The sequence below is a fragment of the Podarcis melisellensis genome (genome assembly GCF_964234715.1).
Source record: "Podarcis melisellensis genome assembly, chromosome: 14".
NCBI classification, from domain to species: domain Eukaryota; kingdom Metazoa; phylum Chordata; class Lepidosauria; order Squamata; family Lacertidae; genus Podarcis; species Podarcis melisellensis.
The window spans coordinates 31,931,221-31,958,155 of NC_138546.1; the positions used below are offsets into that span (position 1 = coordinate 31,931,221).

At 41.9% G+C, this 26,935-nt stretch overlaps 1 protein-coding gene across 2 annotated transcripts in view; it reads right to left on the reverse strand.

Annotated features, from left to right (window-relative positions):
- The window catches only part of ADAMTS17 (ADAM metallopeptidase with thrombospondin type 1 motif 17), a 182,982-nt gene that overhangs the window by 27,054 nt on the left and 128,993 nt on the right, over nt 1–26,935 (reverse strand). The window contains exons 16-20 of one of the 2 annotated variants that reach the window (XM_081888427.1): nt 26,463–26,537; nt 19,940–20,020; nt 10,276–10,433; nt 3,328–3,487; nt 2,018–2,153 (exon numbers count right to left, since the gene is read on the reverse strand). In XM_081888427.1, coding sequence (XP_081744553.1) covers nt 2,018–2,153; nt 3,328–3,487; nt 10,276–10,433; nt 19,940–20,020; nt 26,463–26,537 — 610 coding nt within the window. The remainder of the gene's footprint in view (nt 1–2,017; nt 2,154–3,327; nt 3,488–10,275; nt 10,434–19,939; nt 20,021–26,462; nt 26,538–26,935) is intronic. The other variant, XM_081888428.1, reaches the window with a different exon arrangement.

Below are 26,935 nucleotides of genomic sequence, written 5' to 3' on the forward strand. Positions count from 1 at the left end.
AATGGAAATTTAAATTCTACAGAGACTTAGAGAATGTGCTTCGGAAAACGTTTCCATTTGGCAGCTTCCGAAGTGTGAATGTGTGGTCGACCTGGAGGGAGCGAGAAAATGTTAGGAGAGAGGGAGAGGCGTGGCCTGCTTGGATGTGAAGCACTGTGTGGTTGTTGGTTGCCATGGTGCTGGTGGCAAAACGAACCAATGAGAGCCGCACACTCTAGTTGTCCAGCCGAGGATAATGGCCCTTTATTGTAACTCTAAATTGGCTCAGGAACTCCAAACCAAAAGCAGCAGTTCTGGAATTATATTAAGGGGAAGGATTAAAATCCATAGAGTAAGGCAATTTAGACTTCCCTTTCTCAACAAAACTGGGCTGGGTTGGCACCACCCTTGGATCAACCCTGACTTTTTTTTTTTTGCCTGTGGGCTAGCAAAAGGAAAATGAAAGTTTGGGGGTCAGAAATGGCACAGGCAGGCGCTTCCAGAAGCTTCTTCAGGTGGGCTAGAAATCCACACAGACCAAAAACCAGAGAGTTGGACCATTCCATGGCAAACAGAAAAGGCCCAAAAGGTGCTGCGGAAAGCTGGATTTATTTTTAGAGAATGACCTGACATGTTTCAAGCTTTACAGATAGATCTTTTTCAATGGTGTGTTTTTCCCTTTTGCAACTCTTTCAGAGAGACCAGATTATTTTTCTTCAGCTGGTTTACCTCTCTGTCAATGATTCCTTTGGATATTTTCCTCTCAATTTGCCTAGAAATCTATACTGCCATGAAGGCTTGAGAGGAGGGTGGCTGAACACCCCCACAAATGACAACCATCCACTTAAGATCAACCAGTTTTAATTAATTTTAACACCAGAAATAACTAGCTCCTAACTGACACAGGCCTACCTTAAACACAAGCAGACAGCCCAGACTAAGCCAGTCCCTAGTAAAGAAAAGAAGCCTCTGACCATATATGAGCAATGTATGGACTTGGCAAGTCACCAGGGGATTTGGAGACAACCACAGCAAATACCTTCTCTATAGCCTAGTTCTGAATGAGGCAGCAAATACATTCAGTTTCTTTTGTGCAAGACGTTTTTCTAAATGGAAGAGTACTTATCTATGTAAACCCCCACCTGCAAACTTAAGTGGTACAGTCCAGGCACAGGTTTACCATCTCAGAGGCAACTTGGCTTAGGGGCCCTGGCTTTCCTGACATGGCACACAGATGTTATTGAAGGATCACAATAAAACATAGGGAATGGAAGGGCTCTGTTAAGCTCTCTCATTTTTGTATCGCTCCAGAAACATTAAGCTCTTTAAGAAGCTGTCTGGCAACTAATCCATTGGTCCATTTAGCTCATCCTTTCCCACACTCCGGCCCCTGGGGTTTCAAATAAGGATGGGAGAGAAATTCAATTCAGTTTTCATTTAAAGGTGAATCTACCTAATTTGCACTTCCTGAAGCAATATGAAAATTGGAGAAAAGCCATCTTTCAAAATTCACACTTGTACAAATTCTGTGATGTGCTTCACAAACCAAATAATGTATAGAAAAATGCACATTCTATGATTTCCCAACACCCTTTCTTGTGTGACTCTCAGAAGGGGCCCTTGGGTATGTTGGATCAGTGATGTTTAAGAATTAAAATATCAAGTTCTTATATCCCCCAGTGGAGTAAAAAAGAGAGGTTGGGTGGTACAGATCTACCAAATAAGTAGAAAAGGAACTTTATGGCTGAACAAGTCAAAGATGCTCAAATGCATTTGTAGATTGGTATGCTTGGAAAAATAGGAATTTGGATGCAGTTCAATGCAGCTCCAGGGGTGTTATAAATGAGGCTTAAAACAGTTTTTAATGTAAAACCTGCATTGGCGAGAAGGCTCAGTTCTATTACAAATGCCTTATTTGTGCTTCCTCTGTTGCATTAACAATGCTCATACAATCACATAAATAGTGCATGGGAGACTACAATGCAAAATGAACCTTTGTATATGAGAAAGTTTATGATGACTGTAATGGGATCCTTACCTTGACTGGCAGGGGTGCACATTACATCTTCTGACCTGAGGCTCGGGACGGGTCACCCGCTGGCAGGCACTGTCATTCACCAGTATCATAGTCTTGTTAACAACTCGTGTACAGGACACAATGGTTTTACGTTCTCCTGGATGCAAAATGGGGGTGGCAGTGTCATTCAGTAAATTATCTAAATGTTTCTTTTTCTTCAGAGGCAATCTGATTTCAGAAATATCACGAAAAGAAATGTCTTGTTTGCTGAATTCCACTTGGTTGTGAACATGTCCCTATTTTCCAACATGGCTACTTTCCCCAGCAACACCCCACGGATATGGGACTCCAAGCCAAAAGAACTGCAAGATAACTCTTCTGAGGGGTTGAAGCTAATTTCACCCATATCCATTATCTGGGAGCCTTTGAAGCTTGCTAATTTGGAATGGGGCTTTCACAGCTCCAAGGCCTGGTATCTGTCCACTACAGTGTTGTTGTTGTTGTTTTAGAAAAGCTTTTCTTCTTCAATTCTGAATTGCTTCATTTAAGGATTCAGATGGGAGAGAACTTGCTGTGCATGATCTGATCAAGGGGATTGGGGAACTCCCCTATGAGGAAAGGTTACAACATTTGGGGCTTTTTGGTTTAGAGGAAAGGTAAGTAAGAGGTGACATGATAGATTGTAAACCATCCTGTGATCCTTGGATGAAGAGCGGTATAGAAATTTTATAAACAACAACAACAATGACAGAATATCGTAAATTTATGCCTGGCATAGAGAAAGTGGATAAACAGATGTTTTTCTCCCTCTTTCCTAACACTAGAACTTGGGGACATTCAACGAAGCTGAATGTTGGAAGATTCAGAACAAAAGAAAGTACTTATTCACACAGTGTTTTGTTAAACTATGGAATTTGCTCTCGCAAAGGGCTACTGGCTACAATAGAGATACTCTCCTTCCACATTTGGAAGCAGTAATGATTCTGAATACCAGTTGCTGGAAACCGCAGGAAGGGAGAGTGGTCTTGTGCTTGGGGCCTGCTTGCAGGTTTTCCAGAGGCATCTGGCTAGCCACTGTGAGAACAAGATCCTGTACTAGATGGGCCACTGGCCTGATCCAGCAGGGCTCCTCTTATGTCCTAGGATTGATCCCTGGTATCTCCTGCTTAAAAGATTTCGGATAGCATGGTTGGAAATACCTCTTTGCCCAAGACCTTGGAGAGATACTATCAGTGAGACAAAAACAGCTGCAAGGTTGAGTACTGTTCTGCAGGCCTTCTACACTAATGGACCGCCTTAGATAAATTATTTTAAACAAACAAAATCTTTACCTCCTCCACACTGCACACTACAACCTTCCCATCCGCTGTGGGTCCATATGTACAAGGAGTCCTGATGATGATCTGGCTCACTTCTGTTTTCAGCAGAGTAGTTCACAGGAATGGTGTATTCATAGTGGATCCCATAATTCTGGTCATGGAATAACAGCACCTAGTTGAGAAAGCAGGAGACAGACAGTTGCTGAGGCTGGCATGTGTGGGGTGGGGAGGCAAGACAAATAAATGCAAATTACCAAAATGGCAAAGCAACCAATAATAATATTAATAAAAGGTTTAGGTCAAGGGATTTATGAGTGAAATATAAACAACATGGTCTACTTCTGGGGAGTAGAAGCCCTGTGGTTGCTAATCCATCTCCACAGAGGAGATCATCTGGAAGGAAAGGATGTTTGATCTACTGTAAAACTATGTGTCTCTAAAAACCTTGAAACCTAGATTCAAATGTATTTAGTTATAAAAAATATTTATATGCCACAATTCATTAAAAAGATCAGAATGGTTTACAACAATTATACATAAAACCATTAAATAAGAACAATATTAAAAAGTTAAAATCAGTAATCACCTAACTATTATGGAAAGATATATTCTAAATCGCCCACATAAGCCTGTATTTCTTGTGATGCTGCAGGGGTGCTGAGCTAGCTGAGAATGAAAGCAATCCTCTACCCTGCTGTTGTCCTTCTAGCAACTGGCATTTGATGGCACATTCCCTCTGAACTTGGAGGACTTTTGGATTTGAAGAGAGTTTGGATTTGATATCCCGCTTTATCACTACCATAAGGAGTCTCAAAGCGGCTAACATTCTCCTTTCCCTTCCTCCCCCACAACAAACACTCTGTGAGGTGAGTGGGGCTGAGAGACTTCAGAGAAGCGTGACTAGCCCAAGGTCACCCAGCAGCTGCATGTGGAGGAGCGGAGACGTGAACCCGGTTCCCCAGATTATGAATCTACCACTCTTAACCACTACACCACACTGGTTCTTTTGACAGTGTAATGCTTTAGAAGCTGTGCATTGTAGCTTCATATTGTTTTATTGTCCTCATTATATGCTGTGCCAGTCTGGCAGGGAAAAGGCAGCTTGTAAAGGCCTATAAATAAATAAGATTATACCTTTAATGTGAAACTTGCAGTCTCAACTCCCCACACCTTCCCCAAGTTTGCTGCTGGCAACTCAGCTAGAAGTAATTACGACTGCAGGAAATGTGAAAACCAACCAAGCTTACTCTTAAAGCGACTCATTAATGATTCTGTTGAATTAAGATGCCATTGACTGTACAAGTTTAAATTTGTTTGGGAGGGTTCAGGTGTGCTGGAAGGTGTGCTAGTACTTGGAACAGGTTGGAATGAAGACGGGAAGGCCAGGGGGATGGGCGGGCAAGCAGGCAGGTGACACTGTATCTCATTGCAGTGAAATGGTACATGAGTTTATTGAAACAGCCAGAGGTATTAAGGAGCCCATTGAACAAATCAAGCCATAAATAAACATGGTAGTGTGTTGTCTAATGTGTGGTAGGGAACGGAGCCAACTAGAACTGATCTGCCCCTCTGACAGCTTGAGGCATCTGCTACTGCTTAGAGTTTGTGGAATGAGACAAAATAGGTAAAATCAAATGCTGCCTTTATAAGGTTGCACAGAGAAGCTAATGAACACCACCCATGTAACAGTGGAGGGAATTTCCATTAGGGGAAATGGAGCACTACTCCAACGGCCATAGTCTTCCCTTAGTACAGGCATAGGCAACCTTCAGCACTCCAGATGTTTTGGACTACAATTCCCATCATCCCTGACCACTGGTCCTGTTAGCTAGGGATCATGGGAGTTGTAGGCAAAAAACATCTGGAAAGCCGAAGGTTGCCTATGCCTGCCTTAGTAGGTCTCAATTGCTTGCCTTCTTTATTACCTCCCATTGCCCCTAGCACCTGATTTCTCAGAGGTAAGTCATCTCTAAACGCTGAAGTTCTATTTAGTTATCCTGGCCTATGACCATTAACAATTTTATTCTGTGAACCACCCTGAGAGCTTATGATAAAAGGCAGTATAGTGGTACCTCAATTTAAGAACAGTCCTGTTTACGAATGATTCACTTTACGAACTCCGCAAAACCAGAAGTAGTGTCCCGGTTTGCGAACTTTACCTTGGTCTAAGAACAGAATCCAAATGGTGGAAGGGCACCAGCAGTAGGAGGCCTCATTAGGGAAAGCACGGCTCGGTTTAAGAATGGTTTCAGTTTAAGAATGGACTTCCGGAATGGATTAGGTTCGTAAAAAGAGGTACCACTTTATATAAATTCAAAGAGGCGAGAAAATGGTTTCTTGAAAGTAGTGTTGTGCTTTGCCAAGAGAAGTGAAGGAGTGCCGATCATAGTAGCTGTAGCTTTAAAGGGGGCATTGCACAACACAAAGCCCAAATGTCACCTTGCTTGGCAAAGTGCTTGCCAGGAGAGGTGAAGCTGAGCATTTCTGACACAGAAAAATTATTTTTTTGCTACAGTCTTTCAATCTCCCCACCCCCAACAGCAAGAGGATGCTACGTCGGGTACATATGGGAATAGTTACTAGGCATTCATGGAAGATAAGTCACTCTCGTCATGTTTAACTGGAAATTAGACAAAAAAATTCATTTTTTCCGGTAAAAAAAGCAAACCCGAAACTAAACCAAGTGTGAGGAACCTCTAGATGTTGCTGAACTACAACTCCCACCATCACTGTCCATTGGAGATGCTTTCTGGGGCTGATGGGAGTAAAGTAATGCTGCCTCAAAGTACATGCGTTCTACCAATTTTTAACCTAGCACAAATGAGATCAAAGTGGAAACTGAGAAAGAAACATACTTTTGAGGTAATTGAAGGACAATCACTTTTGTACTTAGTCCCCAAATATCCTGTAGAACCTTGAAGACATGGCTACAGACACTTGCATTTTGCAGAGAATACTCACTGCATCCGCCACCTCACAGCCGTGGTGCCCCCTGCGGTTCCATGCCCATGGGGCTGAACCGGTCCCCCATTTGTTTGTTGTTTAGTCATTTAGTCATGTCCGACTCTTTGTGACCCCACGGACCAGAGCACGCCAGGCACTCCTGTCTTCCACTGCCTCCTGTAGTTTGGTCAAACTCATGCTGGTAGCTTCGAGAACACTGTCCAACCATCTTGTCCTCTGTCGTCCCCTTCTCCTTGTACCCTCAATCTTTCCCAACATCAGGGTCTTTTCCAGGGAGTCTTCTCTTCTCTTGAGATGGCCAAAGTATTGGAGCTTCAACTTCAGGATCTGTCCTTCCAGTGAGCACTCAGGGCTGATTTTCTTCAGAATGGATAGATTTGATCTTCTTGCAGTCCATGGGACTCTCAAGAGTCTCCTCCAGCACCATGATTCAAAAGCATCAATTCTTTGGCGATCAGCCTTCTTTATGGTCCAGCTCTCACTTCCATACATCACTACTGCGAAAACCATAGCTTTAATTATATGGACCTTTGTTGGCAAGGTGATGTCTCTGCTTTTTAAGATGCTGTCCAGGTTTGTCACCCTGCAACATTTCTTCGATGAAAATAGGGACATTTTATTCTGTATCAGGAGGATTCTTCCGCGTTTGATCTTGCTGCAAACTTATACATATACACATATACAGCTGTCACCTTGAGCCAATTACCTCTCAGCCTAACCTACCTCACAGCATTGTTGTAAAATAAAAAATGTGTGAGGGAAGGGATCAAGTACAACACCTTCAAGAGAAGGTGAGGAAGGGCCAGCTCTCTAGTAGCTGCTATGAGTTGCCCAAAAGACGAGGCCAGCGGCAACTATAGAAAGGCAATGGGATGCTTCCTCGCAGTCGCCATTGTCATTGTTGCTCAGGACAAGCACCTGCTGATTCTTCTCCCAGAACCTGGTGCTGGCAGAGCTGGCAGGGGAAATTGGGACATTCCAGGATCAAATCAGAAGCAGGGGTGGCTGTAATTCTGGGACCATCCTGGGAAAATCGGGACAATTGGAGGGTATGTTGTCCCCACAGCACTACTATATCTGCCTCTGCAAATACCACCAGCGACTATGGGGTGGAAAATTCATGCGCCCAAGTCTGGGTTCAGGCTAGCTGTTTATGCCCCAGGCCTGGTCCTGACAGTGTGCTAATCCATTGCTGCTTAATTGTTTTGTACAAGGTTGGGTGTTAAGTGTTAAATGAAGGTGCTGAGGGCTGAGAGTATTCCAGCAAACATCTGCTTTGGACTGTTTGGTCTGGTAGATCCTGCCTTCATGAAGACGTTCGGCCAGATAACCCTTGAGGCCCTTCCAGTCCTTTTAATTCTATGAAAGCAGGCACTCATCGCCTTAAAAATTTGTGTGTGTGTGCTGATCTGTACGAAAACAGACAAATATCTTTTGCAAGATGGGGAGAAATAAAAGACACATCTGTAGCTACAGAAGGAGCTTTATTAGTCTGAGTTGGAAGCCAAAGCTAAGACAAACCAGACAATAAGCTATAGTTTTAAAGCTTTTTGCAGGATCCAAAACACTCGGCACTCGCCAGCACAAGACGTGAAGCCCCACCCTGCTCTTATTTAAGCAAACAAGATGCTAACGGCATTGCTGTACAGCTCGGAGGAAGCCGTCGCATTTGGAAGCATCTCGTGGGCTGAGATGGCCTCCAGTTGCCAAGTGGAGCTCTGAAGCAGATCTAGCTACACAAACACTCATTTATCCAAGGAACATACTTACAGTAACATATTTGGAGAAATGCCTTGGGTATTTAAAGGAGGGGAAAAAAGAGGGGGAAAGGCAAGCTCCTTCTTTAAAAAAGAAAAGGAGAGAGAGATCTTTATTATCTCAATCTGGGAACAAGGCTAGAGAATCTAAGGGCTCATATGAAATAGATTTCATGCCATTGTTTGGCTGTGTGGGTAATTGGGTTTCAAACAGAGGTCAAGATGTCTTCACTCAGGTGATTTGCGCTTTGTGAGTCAATGCTGTTCTAACAGTCTTCAGAACAAGTGGTTTTCAAACTGCATTCCAGGGAACTCTGAGGACCCTCGGAAGCCGCAGAAGCCCTCAGTGAGAAGATAGGTAATGGGGAACAGGTTTCCCTGAAAAGCAACCTGTTAGGTGGTCACGAGTTCTACATCACAAAGAACAGCCCTACCTTTGAAGGACTGTCAGAGGACAGCCACCCCACCACTTTGAAGGCACTCCATATTTGAAGAGCTGCCAGGTATGGTTTAAAAATTAAGAACATTAACAAATCTACAATTTTATTATTCTAAAGGAGAACATCAAGGGCCTTGAAGATGCCCATCAAACATTAACAGCACTTGGACAGCAGAATGAGCAGGGACAACACTCACCTGGTCATGGTCCTCATCTGTACTGTTAAATTAACATCGATGCATATGGATTAGTGAGCATATTTTATTTCTGGTAAAGTGAGCATATTTTATTTCTGGTAAAGTGTAAAAATTAACATCGATGCATATGGATTAGTGAGCATATTTTATTTCTGGTAATATAATCCTTGTTTTTTCTTTTGCAAATATATCAGTGGCTAAATTGCTGCCAACCTAAGACTCACTTAACTTCCTCTGCAATGTGCAACTGCAGAGGACTCTGTGGGGACACGTTGGACTGTGGTCCCTTGTGGGGCAGAGATAAGGCAAAAAGGCCTAGTGAGTGTCTTGCATGAACCAAGTGTATCTCTTGGAATATGCTCCAGAATCTTTCCATGATGCACTGGATTTCTGTGGCATATGCTGACCAGGCAAATGAATGTGGAAAAGGTTCCTTGAAGTCAGAAAGTTTGGAAACCAATGGCGCTTTCCAAGTGTTTTTGACTACAACTCCCATTAGCCCCAACTGGCATGACCAATGATCAGGAATGATAGTAGTTGCAGTCCAAAACATCTGGAAGGCAACAAGTTTAAAAGACTGGTTTAAACAATGCTGACTATTCTTCCTCTTTATTGTGATTATTTTCGATTTAAGCTGCTTTTCAGACAGGTTATTGAAGTTGCAAACAATGAAAGCAACATATTAAGAACAATTTAATAATAATATTAATAATAATAATATCAAATGATAAAGAACACATAATTAAAGTCCCAGACATAAATACAACCATCTGTTTTGCTTTTTCTGGAATATAAATTACAATCAGGTCACATATCTCATATTAAAGATATCATTGCTGGCTTATCATTAATTTTCAGAACTCTTTTGGGTGTTCTGCTTTTTCTTTGCAGATACCTTCCATTAAAAGAAGCTTAAGTTTGATAAAGCAGTTCACGTAAATGCCCGTATCTATGGTTTAGTTTTGGAACTAACCCTACCTACTAAATTTTTATTGCACCATTCTTGCAAGGAGATCATGGTGTTCAAGATGGGCTTATCCCATTTTAACCTCACAACAGCCCTGACAAGCACCATATTTTTCACTTTATAAGATGCACCAGACCACAAGACGCACCTAGTTTTTGGAGGAGGAAAGCAAGAAAAAAAATATTCTGAATCTCAGAAGCCAGAACAGCAAAAGGGATCACTGCACAGTGAAAGCAGCAATCCCTCTTGCTGTTCTGGCTTCTAGGATAGCTGCGCAGCCTGCATTCGCTCCATAAGACACACACATTTCCCCTTACTTTTTAGGAGGGAAAAGGTGAGTCTTATAGAGCAAAAAATACGGTACGTTACCCTTTGCTCAAGTACATTACCAATTGCTCAATGTTACCCAGTTTCATGGCCTATCCATAGAATTAGAACCCAGATCTTCCTTTTCCAATTTGAATATGTTACAAACTACACCACACTAGTTTGGAGGCTTCTATCTGTCTTTGATGCTTGTATGTCAGTTACTCTTGTACCTGAAGAAGGAAGTAGTTAATACTGAACACCAAAAAAAAACACCAATTCTACCATGATGAAACACTGAAAGCAGACAATGAGAAAGCATTAAATTACCATCAAGTGGAGTGGTATTTTAGTTGGTCCTTTGGCTGAGATTTTCTCCCATAGACCTCTTCTCACATACCGAACAGTGGTTCCTGCAATCTGAAACTCACCAGGAAGTTCGATTTTCCAGTCACTGTTAATGGATTTCTTACTGGAATCTTTCAAAGCTGGAAAGAACCAAACAGCATGGGATGAAACAGAAAGCAAATACCTCACCAGAGAGAAACTGCTGTTGTCCAATTTCATTTAGGCTGACAGATGTTCCTTTTCTGGGTCCTAAGAGATTATCCTAAGTGTTCCTCATTGTCATGTCTCAGCCAGGGGATTCCTCATCAGAGGATGACCTGAGGTCCAGCATTACAAAAAAAACCACAGAATCAGGTTCTATTGGATGGCAAGGAGCCAGGATCCTTAGATGAAGCTGAGGAGGGGTCATTTGCATCATAAGTGAATTCAGCCTCTGGCGTTGAGGCCAAACAAGTGCTACTCCAAGAGAGAGATGGCACCTCAAACACAGGTCTCCACCCAAATAATGTGTATGAAGATGTGTATATTGTAGGGAAATGACATAAAACACTTATATAATATTTAAATATATAAAAATGAGACAGCCTGCTTGCAAAAATGTGTGTGTGTATAAAAATTGCATATATATATATATATATATATATATATATATATATATATATATATTTGCTTTCGTAGATTTTCACGGGTACAGGAATGCAGGTTTTGGTGTCCTCGGGTGTCTTCCCGTGTAAAAGTTGGGGTGTCTAGGCGACGTTTCGACGAGGTCTCACTCGTCATCTTCAGGCTGGTGCTTTCGGCTTCTTGTTACTGGAACAGAGCAGGATCTCAGTCCAGTAGCCAAACCATGGTGGCACCTCCGGATGCTGCACCCCCCTGCAATCCCTACACAGATCTGGCTGACACAGGCCACAAAACCACAGCTCGCCCCTATACACGAAGCCAAGCCAGAGCACAACTAAGTGCAGTACAGCCATCTTCTCAGAAAAACTCTTCACAAAGTTCAAGAGGTCAAGACACAAAGACTTTAGCAACTAATCCACACCTAATGACCCACCTAAGTGGTACTCAGGATATCACTCAAGAAATCACTCAAGATATCCCTCAAGTAATTAAGGAACAAAAGAAGAAAAGGCACACTAGCCTGGGAACTTCCTCTCTGCCCAGAACATTGGAGGCTATACACCACACCCCCTCAACAGTATTTATAGGAACTCAAACACTGAGATCCTGCTCTGTTCCAGTAACAAGAAGCCGAAAGCACCAGCCTGAAGATGACGAGTGAGACCTCGTCGAAACGTCGCCTAGACACCCCAACTTTTACACGGGAAGACACCCGAGGACACCAAAACCTGCATATATATATATATATATATATATATATATATATATATATATATATGATAAATTTACACAAAGATGCTGATAAATTTTCACGAGGACTTTAAAAAAAAATCACAATCTACTGTGGAAATGTGGAAAACTAACGACTGGGAAAATGAGAAACAAAGAGAAATACAAAATGACAGATTCATCCAGCCCTAGTAGAAAGAATTAATGATGGACAAGCCCTGTTAAAATTGATGTGGAATGGGACTCAACCAAAGAAGCTATTTATTAAAGTAAGAATAAGGGTCAAGAAATAGCTTGGTTTCCGCAGGCCCACCTATGAACCCTTTTCATTATCAGAAGTGCAATGAAATCTGAATTCCTCACTCAATCCACCCATCATATGGACCCCAACCTGTATCATCTGGGAGATCCTTCCGTGACAGATCTATCCCCTCTATTACCGGTACCTGGCTGTGGCCGTATGTAGGACTTTCCCTATTTCCTTACTTGGGCTGCTTCTATGGCAGTTTTAGGGATGGTGGTGGTGGGAGCAGCAGCTGCTAGGGCCAGGTAGAGGGATGGGTGGGGGTGGAAGTGAGTATGGTAGTTATGCATCCTACTTTGCAAAGGATAGTCCTTTATTTCAGTGGCAAGGGACATTTTTCCAACCTGAAGGCTGCATTCCAGCAGTGGGTGAGGAAAGAGGCAAAATACGGGTGGAGAAATGGATGTGAGTTTTACCTTTTGTACAATAGGCAACATTCCAGTCATGCAAAAGTTAGAGGTTTCTAAGCACACACCTCTCCAGCCAGGCAAGCAAAACTGCATTCCAGTTGGGCCAAAACATTTGAGTAGGGTCGCTGACAGGTGTGTCCTGGGGAGGTTAGGACTAGGGAGAATCCAAAGGGCCATACAGAGAGGACTAGGGGGCTGCCTTTGTCTCTGGGCTTGAGGTTCCCCTGCTTTATTTGAAAGGCTGTCCAGTCTAAGTCTTGTTTAAAGATTTTAAAATCCTAAGAAGGAATGAGTACCCAAAGTTGCCCATCTACAGTTAGCAGCACCCGGACAGCCAACTGAGCTGGCACGCAGGTCACCTGGCCCATAGTCTTTCCCCTACATAGCAAGATGTATTATACTGGTATTTAAATTATATTACTTATTTCTACATGTGCATCTATTAGAACGTGCAAATTATATACAAATACATGTCATCGCCTTTCCTATTTTTCAGGGAGCAGAGGTTTCTTCTTCAGCTCAGATGACAATGCTTGCTTCGGATAAAGCCAAGGACTTGCAAAAGTTGGCAACATCACTACAGAATATGCAAATCCCTAATATGTCTATTCCACCCTAGGCTCCTTTGGGAGGAATATAAATTGAATAAAATGAATATTATGCAGAGGGAAATATATTCATCTTCACGTCACCAAATATGTATTATGCAAAGCTCTCTTCCAGATCACCGGTAGCAATGCAAAGGGTGAAAAATGTAATCAAGTACGTATCATTTGTGAACTGAAAGCAACAGCAAATATCAATCATATTCGCTGGATTGATTTTCATTCTGAACATGGGACAAATAAGCGAACATTGGCAATTTCTGTTGCCATTTCAGTTTACCCTAACCCTATTGCATAACCTTAATCATGTTGCCTGGACAGACCTGAAAAAACTTTATAATCATTATTGATATGGCACCTTTTAAATTAAGTTTCTCATTACTTTAACTGCAGCTCCTGATTTTAATTAAACCACTCAAAGCTTATATAGCCCAAAAGCCAATAACTATATTTATCCTTGTCTGGCTCTTTGAAACATCTCTTTTCCTCCTGGATATGAATTGACCCCATTGGTCTGTCTTCCAAGCTTGCGTCAAAGTCCAGTCTTTTGCTCAATTCAGACTCCTTCCAATTCGCTTCCCTGCTTTATGGATACAAATTATAAGGCATTTCCTGTTCAAGGTAGTTTGCAACGGCAACTAAGCCAGGCGGCGTGGGATGGACGTAGGAGGAAAGAAACTGCTCCCAGCAAATGGAACATCAATTCAACATGAAGCTGGGTTCATTTCCAATGCGCCCTACCCAGTCCACAGTGGAAACAAGACCTCCTTGGCCTAAGCTTTGAGAGTGTAATTAGCTCCAGCCCTCACTCCAAGCTTAAACACAGCTATGTTTGCACAAACCTGAGGCCTTATTAAAGTTACAGTGGCAGGAAATTGTAGTACTTTGATTTCCTAATTATTCTGCTTACCCTGTTGGATTCTTGCCCATGTTCTGCTGCAAGGCTTTGATAACAAAGCAGTCGATCTCTGAGCTCAGAGGCAGCAGTAGACTTTAGAATGAACAGGGAAGTCAGTCAGCAGGCCCTGCCCATGTAACAGAGTGAGGCAAAATGCCCACAGGATTTAACTGACATGTAGTTTCTCCCCAGTCTTGTATGTAAGCATGGTAGCCATAGGTGATCAAAAATTCCGTGCATTTGAGCAAGTGGGCTATGTCCTGCCATCCATCCCATGCTCTGCATGGAAACCAAGGAGGCTGGTAGAGAAAGGAAATCTTAGAAATACGAATGAGCAAATCTATCAGTTATCAGCTTTCATTCCGTTCTCCACATTTCCACACCATTTTATTTTCCTATGCAAAGCCTTCAGTCTTTTAAGATGAATTCTCCTAAGATACACATTCTTTTGTGCAATTTTGCCAAATACACATTTTTGTAAACCAGTTTTCCTCAATTTTCACTAATATATGCATTTTCCTGTACACTTCACCTAGCATTATATGACGTTTTGTACACATTACTTGGCAGAAGAACTGTACAGTGGACGCTTGGGTTGCGAAAGTGATCCGTATGGGAGGCATGTTCTGTGCACGCACGGGTTGCGATTTGGCGCTTCGGCGCATGCGCAAAGTGCAATTTAGTGCTTCTGCGCATGCGCAAGTGCTGAAACCTGGAAGTAACCGATTCCAGTACTTCTGGGTTTGGCACGGTGCGCAACCCAAAAATATGCAACCTGAAGCATCTGTAACCCAAGGTATGACTGTACTGCAAAATGCAAAGCTCCACTCCGAATCTCATACGGTGGTACCTCTGGTTACGAACTTAATTCGTTCTGGAGGTCCGTTCTTAACCTGAAACTGTTCTTAATCTGAGGTACCACTTTAGATAATGGGGCCTCCCATTGCCACCAGTGAACGATTTCTGTTCTCATCCTGAGGTAAAGTTCTTACCTGAGGTACTACTTCGGGGTTAGTGGAGTCTGTAACCCAAAGTGTTTGTAACCCGAGGTGCTTGTAACCCGAGGTACCACTGTATTGTTTCAGAAAGTGCAAATTAAATGTGCACTAAACTGAATTTCTTCCCCACCCCAACACAAAAATTGCTTGAGGGAGCTCTCCATTCCTCCTCTGTTCTCTGCCAGCCCCCAGAAGACCAGTAATTCTTTTTGCAGGCTAGTAAGTTTTGTAGCATTTCCTCTCTCTTCCCATGCTCCATCTCCATCTTGATTCTGGACTGAAACATAGCTGCCCATCTTTGCTACTACCACTGTGGTATCCACAGGTAAGCTATCATCTAATGGGGGGGGGGGGGAGATGGAGGGATTTAGAAAAAGGCTTTGTGGTTGCCAGGCAAACTGCAAGCAGCAATTCCCAGTCATTTCCACTTGGTCCAGCTGGGGTTTTATTGGAGCAGGATAAAAGATTTATTTGAATATGGGCAGGGCAACTTTATCAGAATGGTTCCAAAGCCTGTTTTTTTGGACATATCAGTGAGCAAATAGCAAAAGAAAAAAAGGGTGTATTTTAAGAAAGTTTGTTGCTGTTGCTTTAAAAAAAACGTTATGATAGCAATGTTATCAACATAGGACAAAGAGACATCCCTTCAACACACACACACACACACACACACAGAGAGAGAGAGAGAGAGAGAGAGAGAGAGAGAGAGAGAGAGAGAGATTTTGGCAGGCACATCTAATACACAGGCCCATTGAATATGTTTATAGCAACAGCAAGCAAAACCACTGTATGATTTTTCACATTCAGGATAAAGTCAGATGGAATAATTTCATCGCAGTGGGGTTGTTCTGAAAGCACCTTTGCTGCATTCAGTCTGAAAAAACCCACAAAACTAGAGCCCTAAAAGGAAAAAATAAACAGTTCTGCACATCCAAAGTATAAACGGGATCTGTGTTGTGCTGATTAGCTGGCCCATTTGTCAGATTTTGCTAATGAAATTACCACAAAAGTGGCAAAATTTTGTGTATCAGCATGCATTACTAGGAGTTAGATGGTTAAAATTCCTTACTAACTATGGTAAAGGTAAAGGGACCCCTGACCGTTAGGTCCATTCACGAACGACTCTGGGGTTGCGGCGCTCATCTCGCTTTACTGGCCGAGGGAGCCAGCATACAGCTTCCGGGTCATGTGGCCAACATGACTAAGCCGCTTCTGGCGAAACCAGAGCAGTGCATGGAAACGTCATTTACCTTCCCGCCAGAGTGATACCTATTTATTTACTTGCACTTTGACGTGCTTTCGAACTGCTAGGTTGGCAGGAACAGGGACTGAGCAACAGGAGCTCACCCTGTCGCAGGGATTCGAACTGCTGACCTTCTGATCAGCAAGCCCAAGAGGCTCAGTGGTTTAGACCACAGCACCACCCACGCTACTAGGAACTAGATGGTTAAAACTCCTTACTAACTATGGTAGTGCTCAGTAATCCATCCTAAGCATGACTGTGAACATATGACAATGCACACATATCTTAGGTTTTTTTTGCTATGTGTTTAATTTGTAATAATCCCCTGTTTAGGGAAGTTTTTAATGACTGATGTTTTAATGTATTTTTAATCTTTTGTTGGAAGCCACCCAGAGTGGCTGGGGAAACCCAGCCAGGTGGGCAGGGTATGAATGAATGAATGAATAAATAAATAAATATTATCTGTTGGCAATTTAGTGCAATTTAGTGGCTGTTCTGTGATTGTAATAAAGAACTGAACTATCTATCTATCTATCTATCTATCTATCTATCTGACAACAAATTATTGTAAAGATAAATGAATGTTGAAGCACTCAGTCTTTTTTTTTTTTAAAGGACCAGCCACAGAAAAAGGACTGCCACCTAGGCCAGCTTGCCCTGCAGATGCAATATGAGCTACATTATGTCTGTCTTCACCCTAAGTGACATCTGACAAAGCTCAACTGGCAGTAAGCATCCAAATTAATCCAACCAAGACAAATAAAAATGCTGGCTTCCAAAAGCAGGACTTGCAATGCCCCAGAACACTGGCAGTCATTGTTCTCCAAAGCTTTGCTATGTCAAAGTCTTCCGTGTAGGCGTAATTTTAGTCCACAAAACTGGCTGCCGGGTAAGCAGAAATGAAAGCAGTAGCAGGCAAGAGATCAAAGAATGGCACACTGTAATCTTGGATGCTACTCAGCCTCCTGGAGGAGACAAACCTGAAAAAAGTGTTGTATTTATTGTAGAATGCAGCTTCCTGAGCATCCCAGCTCCCATTTTAAAAATGACAAGTCTCTAGCTCTTATAGGTATGGAATAGGGCTGGGCGGGTGCGGGCAATGCCTGGACTAGAGAAATTACAAAAGCCAGAGAGATGGTTGACCATTTCTATTGATCAGAGGCTTCTTGCACAGACAAAAAGAACAACAAATGTGTTGACCTGCGTAATCCAAGGTTGCAGAATCGAAGTTTTTTTTGGTATTCAATTTTGTCACCATCTCCCCCAAAACATAGCATATCTCTGTCACCTCAGGTTTTATTCACATTTGCAACTGCACCAACTGACAGCACAGAATGGGCTTTGATCAGCCACAGGACATAGAGGAGATCACACACGAGTTAAGACAAGCATTTTGATGTGCAGCCTATATCATATCCATTTATTTATTAGGAACATTTTGCTCCTTTAGAAAGCTCAGAAGGGCAGATGTGGTGCTTTCACCTATGTATTGATGAACCCCACACTTGCTTAGCTTCACCATTCTTTGAGGATTACAAGCTCCTAGAGTCTAGACCAATCCCCTTGTAGGGGTTGTAGGTGACAGTGCAACTGAACCGAAAGAACACCCCCTGCCTTGTTTATTATCATAAATTTATGTAATATATTTGAATGCCCTCTTTTCAAGAAAAAGCTTCCAAAAGCCAGCCATGCGTCAAACATACAAGAAAACACAGTTTAAGGCAATAGCATTCTCTCTCTCTCTCTCTCTCTCTCTCTCTCTCTCTCTCTCTCTCTCTCTCTCTCTCTCTCTCACACACACACACACACACACACACACCAATACAATATTTCAAACCATTACTAAAATCGAAGGAAACCAATTCTAAACCAGCATATTAAAAATATCAAAATCAGGCAGAAGGCGGAAGTTCTGTAGCTCACATCTAACCAGTGGCAAAAGGCAGTGGTAAGAAGGCAAGTTTTACCTAAGGTCTGTTTGAAACCCATAAGGGATGTGGTTTGTTTGCTGTCCCATGGAATTGCATTCCACAGTTATGCACCCTTTCCCATTCCTCTGTCAAATTTGTAAGGTTCTTGGGACATGTCATCTTATTCTTACTCTGTAAAACTGTTGTGTACACGGATGCCAATAACCACAACCTATCATGGTGAATTCAGGTGGTGAGTTCAGACAGAAATGAAGCCAAAACAAGAGGGAGGAACCAAAATATTCAGGGAGACCTCAACAGTTGCAGAACACAAAAAAGTGTTGCTGGGCTCTCTCTCTCTCTCCCCCCCCTTACCCCCCCCAACCAAACCACAGAGTCCAAGAGTGTCTGTTGGAGAAGTAAAATGGAAAACTTTTCTGTGGAGTGAATGGAGGAGTAGAAGGCTTGAGTTGCTTCAGTATCAGATGTGCCTCAGTAGCCACAGAATGTTGAGTGGTAGTTGAAAAAGAAACACTTGAACAGGAGGGCATGACTGCCTGGTATCGTTAACAAGAGCACTGAGCAGGGAGCGAGGAAAGGCCAGGGTGGCTACTTATACATTGAAGAAAGGAAGTAAGAAATGCATTGCCACAAAGGCGGGCACATATTTACATATGCCTATGTACAGATGCAAATTTAAAAAATAACTACTATATTTGAAATACAAAGACTATAGCAGCGAGGACAAGGGCCAGATAGCTTGTGTGCCTACTCAGTTTGCTGAGGGTCAACTCTGAAACTCCTGCTCTCCTTTATTATGCATCTTTTTATCTTTAAACTAGGAGGGATAACCCTTTAAACAGAGAATTCCTCCAAACCCAGAAATACTCTCTGACAGTGCTTCAAAGAGAGGACACCTTGGCACCTCAGGAAACACTACAGCATCCCAGCTTTCAGTAACAGTGGTACTGGTAATGATAATGTTTAAACAATTACAGTTGTAGCTATCACTTGCCCCTAAAATCAACTCACATTTATCAGTCCTAAAAGGAGTCCTTGGAACGTTTGGGGATCAAAGAGCAATGGCACATGTCAGCTAGTTACAGAAATCAATATTACTTCCTCTCTTTGAGTTGTATCCCAAGTTAGTTGAACCTGGAGAAGACCCATATAAATTAATATGGGATAGTTTCTGCCTCACACTGGGCCCATGAAAGGGTTAAGTTGAATGGGTCGCCTGGTTAGGACCTCATTCTCCTCAGAGGGACTTAGAAGCACTTGTAGTCTTTGTTCTCTCCCAGGTTAGTCCACTTCTTTCTTTTGGAAGAATGAAGATATAAGAGCAGGGACCATCTCTGGCTTCCAGCTCCCCAAACTCCAAGTGGTAAATCTTCCCAACAGGAAGATCCACACAATCTGCTTTCTTTCATTAACATGAGGATTGCATGTTTTGTTTCTGAGATTGTAACTAATTATTTTCTCTTGAAAACGATTTCGGAACCTCCTTTTTAAATCTTTCAGCTCACTGGATGGAAACATGCTTAAAGCCTCATTTCTGTGACTTCTGATGTTTTGTGTGTAAAGTCTTTTACTTCTTTAAAAAGCATAGTGTACGTGGTTTATTTTAGCCTAAGCTTTCCCCCCTAGCAAACACATGTGAAAAGGTGGGTGGGAGTGGATACAATTCTTGCCCAGGTTTAAAACTGCTTGGGGCTACCAGCCATTGTGAATCCCTGCAAAAGGGAGACAAGGGGATTAGATGATTTAGATGATTAATGAAGTCAATGAACTTAGATCTATTAATTTTGATGGATCTACTTTGAGTATTTCTTGGCTGGAGACAATTCGCTGTATTTCAGGATAGCAAAGTACAAGCATAAACAAAAGTGTGAGATCAAGACACCAGTTCTTTCTTTCTCTTTTACCCAGAAAACTGTGGGCAGGTTTATCCTCCATCACACGGATCCGTCGAGCCCCAGCTGGGATCACTGCTGCTTCAATGTAACCTGGGGCAAATGAAAAGGACACACTGATCATAGTATCTCAAAAAACAAATAAATAAGAAAATAGACACTGGGTACTTGTGATTTAACATATGAACTCCATAATTTATTTTTTAAAAGTCAATTCCAATTCACATTTTGAAATGTTATGATGTGGCATTCAAGTTTCAGTGTCATGCAATATGACCTGAAGAGGAGGAAGAAAATATCTCTGGGTGCCTCTTAAATGTGCTTCCACATCTGAGATTACGATGAATAAAAGTCTAGTTCGTTGATGTACTTTGTGCATGTTGACATTATCAGAGACATGTCAGGTTCCTCCAGGAGCTACAGATATAGGCTTATGATCCTAAATCAACAAACCTTGTTGACACAAGTAAGACGCCCCCTGGTATTTCAGCAACACCTCCTTGACCAGATAATTCATTAGCTATTTTTGTTTGCAGGAAACTGCTTCATATATCTCTGTCTATAAGTAGGGTGGTAGGTTACCCACCTCTCAGCCTAACCTACTGCAAATTTGTTGTGAAGATAAAATGAGGGGAGAAGAAGCATGTGTGTCACCTGAGCTCATTGAAGGATGGGTGGGATAAAATTTTAATTAAACAAAAAATAAGTAAGCAAAGTCTGTTTAAAAGAAATAGCAATTGTGCTGAAGGTCTTCAAATGATCAGGTTTGGGAGCTGAGCTCCTGCTCGTGTATATTGAACTCTTGCTCCATGCCTGGCATAAAGGAAGAGCTGCTGATTTAATAGTTTAACCTGTATGAATGACCTCTGAAAAAAACAAACCCTCAGGTATGCTTTTTGCAAAGGTCCAAGAGCATTTGTTACTGATCATGGGCTTTTAAACAGCAGCATCTGCAGCAATCAAGTATTTGTTGGGTCAGCCCACTAGATGATATATTGCAAACCCTTCTTTCTCCAAACCTGTGGGGATCTCATGTTCATCTGGTCTCTGCTAGAGGCAACAAGTAGGAAAGTGATATGACCCAAGGGCACCTATTTCAATGTGCATTCTGAGTTTCCCCTTTTGTTCTTGTCTCACTCTCCTAACCCCAATTTGCATTTCCATGTCACCGGATCTCCCCACCTTGACTGCACATTACCTTTTTCATTTTCTTCTCCCCTCCTCAGGTTACCAAGAGAAGCAGCCTGACCCCACCCCTGAGGGAAAACGCAAAACACAGTGGTAGCAGGGATCTGTATAAAGACACCAGTGAAGGCCAGCTGGATGGATGCAGCACTTTAGTGACCACAAAACATGTTGCAATAATAATTGTCTTGCCATGTAGGGATGGACAAACGGGTCGATTTTCATTTCTTACCATTTCCCATTTTTTTCCAATCTTATGTTCAGTTCACTACACTTCCATTATCAGTTTGCAAATTTTAAGCCCTCATAAAAATTCACCAGCATTTTATTACACCTTTCCCCTGATACACATTTTAACATGCAATTTTGCCTAATGCAGTATATACATTTTTGAAATCAATTTTTCCTCCTGTGATGCACTTTCGTGTCCCCCCCACTAACATATGCATTTTTATCTGCATCTTGTCCTAATATATACATTAGTTAGGGAACTGCATTGCAAAATTCAGAGAAAAGCAGTGTTTCTGTGTGCATTTTGTTCTGCAAAGTGCAAATTAGGCAAGTTCACATTAAAATTAAAGTTCACATTAAAGTGTGAACTGAATAGGATTTCTCCCCCATCCCCTACTTGCATGTAGTGGTGGGTTTTTGTTTAAATATGCTTTTACCACAATAATGTAACCCATAATGGTCAAACCAAACAGACATTTGACATATAGTATGGTGTTGGTTTTTGGCAATTTTTTTAGTGTGCGCTGTCCAGTTCAAGACATAAAATGATACTGCAGTCACCACACTCTCTAATGGCAAAACTCCTTTGCCAAAATTCATGCACTGACACGCACACCCAACCAACAATGACTACCAGACATGAACACATAGGAGATGAGTGATTAATAACATGACACTATTACAAGAATATGACACACATGACAATCACACCCTGTCACCACCTTGGAACATGCCCAAAATCTACAATGTGTTTTCTTATTGTATTGTTTTTTAAAGAAAATTAATTCAAGTTATGTTTTGCCTGGCCCTGGCTCTCCAGGGCTTCCAAGCCAGATCCTTCTAAAATTGTGGCATCAAATGACTCAACCTGCTGGACAAATCCAACCAATTTCAACATACAGAGGGAAGCAGGGAATCTACCACAGCAGAAGAATTTCTCAAATGCAGGCCACTCCCCACATTACAAGAGAAAACCTCTTTATTTTTGGCCACTTTAAAAATGTAATTTAGGCAGGAAAGCCAAGCCGTTTATTCATAAGCTTGATAAGTGACCCAAGGAATTTTATTTAAATGTAATTCAAATTCTGGTATTGGTTGCACCGTTACTACAAATCACGATTGCTTTGCCTTTACTGGATCTTCTGTTTCAAAGTTTGTTTGCCCACATGTAACATGTGGGAAAGCAACCCTTCAATGGAGTTTTTATCATCTCTGGCAAAATATCTGCACAGCCATGAGCTTCTGGCCACAGTAGACATGATGTTCAATGCAGCATTGGCATCCACACTGGTAAAAGAAAGAAAAGCTGGTAGTAGGCACACACCTCCATTCTCCCATTTGGGGGAGGGCAATAGCAGATTTGGGGAGGGGTCTAATTTCATTGGGACGACAGAGGGAGGAAATGGGCAAGAATTCCTTCCTTCCAAGCTGGGGCCTCAACAACAACAAAAAACCCCACAGGTGCATTTTTATAAATTTCAATTGATGTGCTTGCTAATAATGCATTGAGCTGCTATTGTGTCTTCTTTGGGCCATAGGGCTCGTTTCTTAGAGAAGCTCAAGTGCAATCAATACAGACTATCCAGAAGGCACCAGACACCGCAGTGTAGTTGTGTCGTTTCACAACTGCCTTGGACCATTGCTGGCTGAATTCCCATAGAACGGTGTTTCCATGGACCATTCAAGAATTATGGCATATAGATTTAGTGGCTAAAGAGCACGACACCTGTGGTTTGCTCCAGTTTCAGCCATAAACTCATTTGCTGAGCTGGGGCAAGCTTCAACGCTTCAGCCTCCCATGGACAATATGATAACAACAATGCATAGTATAGTATGCAGAGCTCTCAAACTATAGCTCTTTAAAGCTATTGCCCAATCTCAGATCTAGCATACAGCTGAACATATAAAATGTGGATGTAGCAATTGGATGATTGACAACACCTGCAGGTGCAAACAGCTAGAGAATTGGGATAGGCTGGTGCTCTCTGTTGGGTTTATTAAAGTGCAATATGTGAAACAGCTGGTCACCAATAGAGGTACAATGCTCCTGAATCTAATTTTTTGAAGAGCTCATGGTAAAACTCTTGGGCATGTTCCTTTGGACAAAAAAATTAAAAAGTTGGAGATTTTAGCAACAACAGATTACAGAAATCTAATCCGGTTGCGAATTCAATAAATCTACTACGGATACATGCAAACTCATTTCCACTATTGCTCTCTTGAGCTTTAGAATTCATTTATATGTTGCTTCACAAGGGATTAATAAATTAATGGAAATAAGCTTGCCAACATTTGAAAAAACCCCGCATCCCTGAATACCTTTTCCATTATATGCAAGCCACATTTCCTTCAGCACTTAGTACCTGCAGTTTCTCCACCAGAAAGGTCAACAAGTCTTTTACTTTGAGCAACTTAAATCCCAGTGCCAGAATTATGACATCCCATATTTTCAACAGTATCCAGCCTATTCTTCTAGGCTCCGATGATTCAGGTTTGACAACATCAACTATATGCAGTTGTGGGATGGTACTATTGCCTACATGTCCTATCCATCCATCCATCCATCCATCCATTAACTTGAGAGCACTTTTGTTCTAAGGACGATGCTTTGAAGGAACAGCTCATCATTTGATAATTCATAGAACTGTACACAAGCATGCTCCACTTCGGGAATAGCGCTCTCTTTTTTTGGCATGCAATGATCTTTCTGGATAGCCTGCATTACATCAATGCTTCAGGAATGCAAAGCTGCGATTGAAGAGAATCCTGCATATAAATTATATGGTAGAAGTCAAATTAGAGGAGACACCTGAGCAGAGATAGAGGAAGGGAGGGATAAAGGGAGAACCAAGACTTTCGTCACCATGAAGATTAATATGTGAAGGGTAGCCTGTTGTATCTTCACTGAGAAGGCTAGAAATAAGTACCGGAGAGGGGATGGGGGGAGGAAGCAAGGTTGTTGAAGTATTTCTATTACTAGGCAAAGCTGTTTTCCCCAGCCAGCCAAAACCAGATGTTGGTGTGATTTTCAGTGAAGAAGCTGGTATGGATCTTTCTGGAAAGTGATCTCTTCAGCGAAACAGATATTATGCTGTGGCTGTAAGTGCTGCAAAACTTGCAAATAACTTTCCTTTCTACCTCATGTTTCAAGTTGCGTGGGTCAAAAGAAAACCCAATTTCTAAACAAGCCTTATTGCACCAATGTAAGATGCAAAAGTCCTGGCGCAACGTAAAGAGAAACTTCCAGTAGAGCAGACCCACCCACAGCGGCTTTGCGCATGTGGGACTGCCTGTAGTCCTACCCTGTGTGCGTGCATGGGGGGAACACAACAGGGATAAGCAATATAAGCCTCAGAAGGTTGCTGAATGGAGCATTTGGACATGCACATGCTGCATTTGTGCTGTGGGAACTGCTCTGGCTTTCAATCAGCCATCTTGTTCAAGGTCTTGCTAACATATAAAGCTCTGAACAATTCAGGACCAGGTTACCTGAAAGACTACCTGCTCCTCTGTAGGCCTGTAAGATCACTTAGATCTGGGGAAATTACAGTATATCAAAGGGTGGTGACCTGGAAACAGCCATTTTCTGCTTTCGCCTGTACTGCGGAATGCCCTTCCCCTCTGCCAAATGTGATCCAGCAACCATCAGAGGCGTCAAACATCTTGTGAAGACTTGTCTTTTTGCCTTGGCTTTCCTCGACCCATAAGATCGGGTCTTGTTTTAAGATGAATTCCCCGAATCTTTGTTTTATTTGCTTTTATACCTTTTATTGGTTTTATGTTGTATTTTTGTTTTAATGAACAGTGTTCTATATTGCATATAGTTCTTAGAGATTTAAAAAACATTAAGTGGATTTAGAAAAGCTTTTAAATAATTAAAACAAATAAGGAGCATGCGCATATAAGCTGATGTGGTCCTGACAACTAGCAGTCCAACATCTGGAAGGCAACAGGTTCCCATAATGCTTATTTTCCCCTTTTCCATTCAATATTCCAGCTCACTCCCACACATTTGTAGACCCCAAATGGGGATATATAAGATTGGTTGTGTGTCCTTGAGCAAAGTGCACCCCCTCCATTGCTGCTCTCTGCTGAGCTTTGTGTAAGCTTCTTACTTGTGTGGCAGATGCATAGAATAAGAGATGGTGCACTCAAACTTTAATCAGGACTATAAACTCACTGGGCTGCTCAGGTGAAAGGCATAAACTCAGTGGTGTAGTTGGCAGGGGTCAAGGCAGGGGGAGGATCAAAGATACGCTGCTATTTCTGCAGCAGTGTCCCTGTCTCCAGCCAATCAGCATGAAAGGGGAGCTCTTTCCCCACTGTATGTTCCAAAGCTAAGCATTTAGGAATCCTGAAAACATAAGGTGTGCAAGTTCTGTTATGTACAATGGAACATCACAGAAGACAAAGCACAGTATGTGCTCAGAAAATAGTAGATCTAACTAAAAGGGAACCCAAGGAGATCGGCATTGATTATTACAATTCATCCCTCATTATTTTTATTGTTTAGGGAAGCTTTTAATGTTTGACGGACTACTGTATTTTAATATTTTTTTGGAAGCCACCCAGAGTGGCTGGGGAAACCCAGCCAGATGAGCGGGGTATAAATAATAAATATTATTATTGTTGTTGTTGTTGTTACATTCTTGTATAATCTTAGAAGGGGCATGGATGTGAGGGTGTGTGGCTGTGACTATCACGAAAGAAACCTGCACCTCTGACTATGCCACTTCACTACTGCATAATCTAGCAATTTACCCTATTTGTTCTATAAGCCCTTACAGCTGAAACATAGCCAACTCTAAAAGTTAAGCGTTACATCAGAAAGACCAAGGCAAAAAACAAGGATAATGAATTTCCTAAGATGTGATTTTTCACAGAGGACAGCCAAAAGATCCTCATATAGAAGGGATTTGTCATTTTGGTTGCAATCCCGGCAAGTTGTGCTGAATATATATGCAAAAGGCTTTCACATTTATCAACAGCTCTTCCTTCCTTTAGAACAATTCCATTTCCATGTTTTGATCCAACCAGAGGGGAGAGAGAGAGACAGAGAGACCCAACACCAAAGAGCATCTACCCCAGAAGCACCACACAGAGCAACCAGGCTTCTTACACGAGAAACACTTGGGGACTCCCTTTGCCTTTGCCATCACACACGTGGAAACCTTCTTACATTGACTATTGGATACTGAGAAAAAGAAAGGAATTGGCATGGGTTTAGTTACAACACTCACTCTGTTTTCATGAGTCAGCAGTCACAAAATATGAGGTCATTCAGTGGAGCCCAGTGTGCAGATATTACACAGTTTCATTCCAAACAGCTTTTTGCTATATCCAACACAGTGCCTGCAAGTGTAACTCTAAGCAGAGGTGTCGCCAGCATTCGGCAAAATTGTGCAATATAAGTAAAATTTATAACCTGTTGCATTTTTAAAAATGAATTATTTTCTTATAAAATTTAAATATCTGACCAAGTTCAATGATAACTTTTAGAGCGGTTTACATTTGTATATTTTAAAAGGCAACACATTCGATTATAACACAAAATAAAAGAGCAGCAATTAACACTGCATGCCCAGCCGCAGT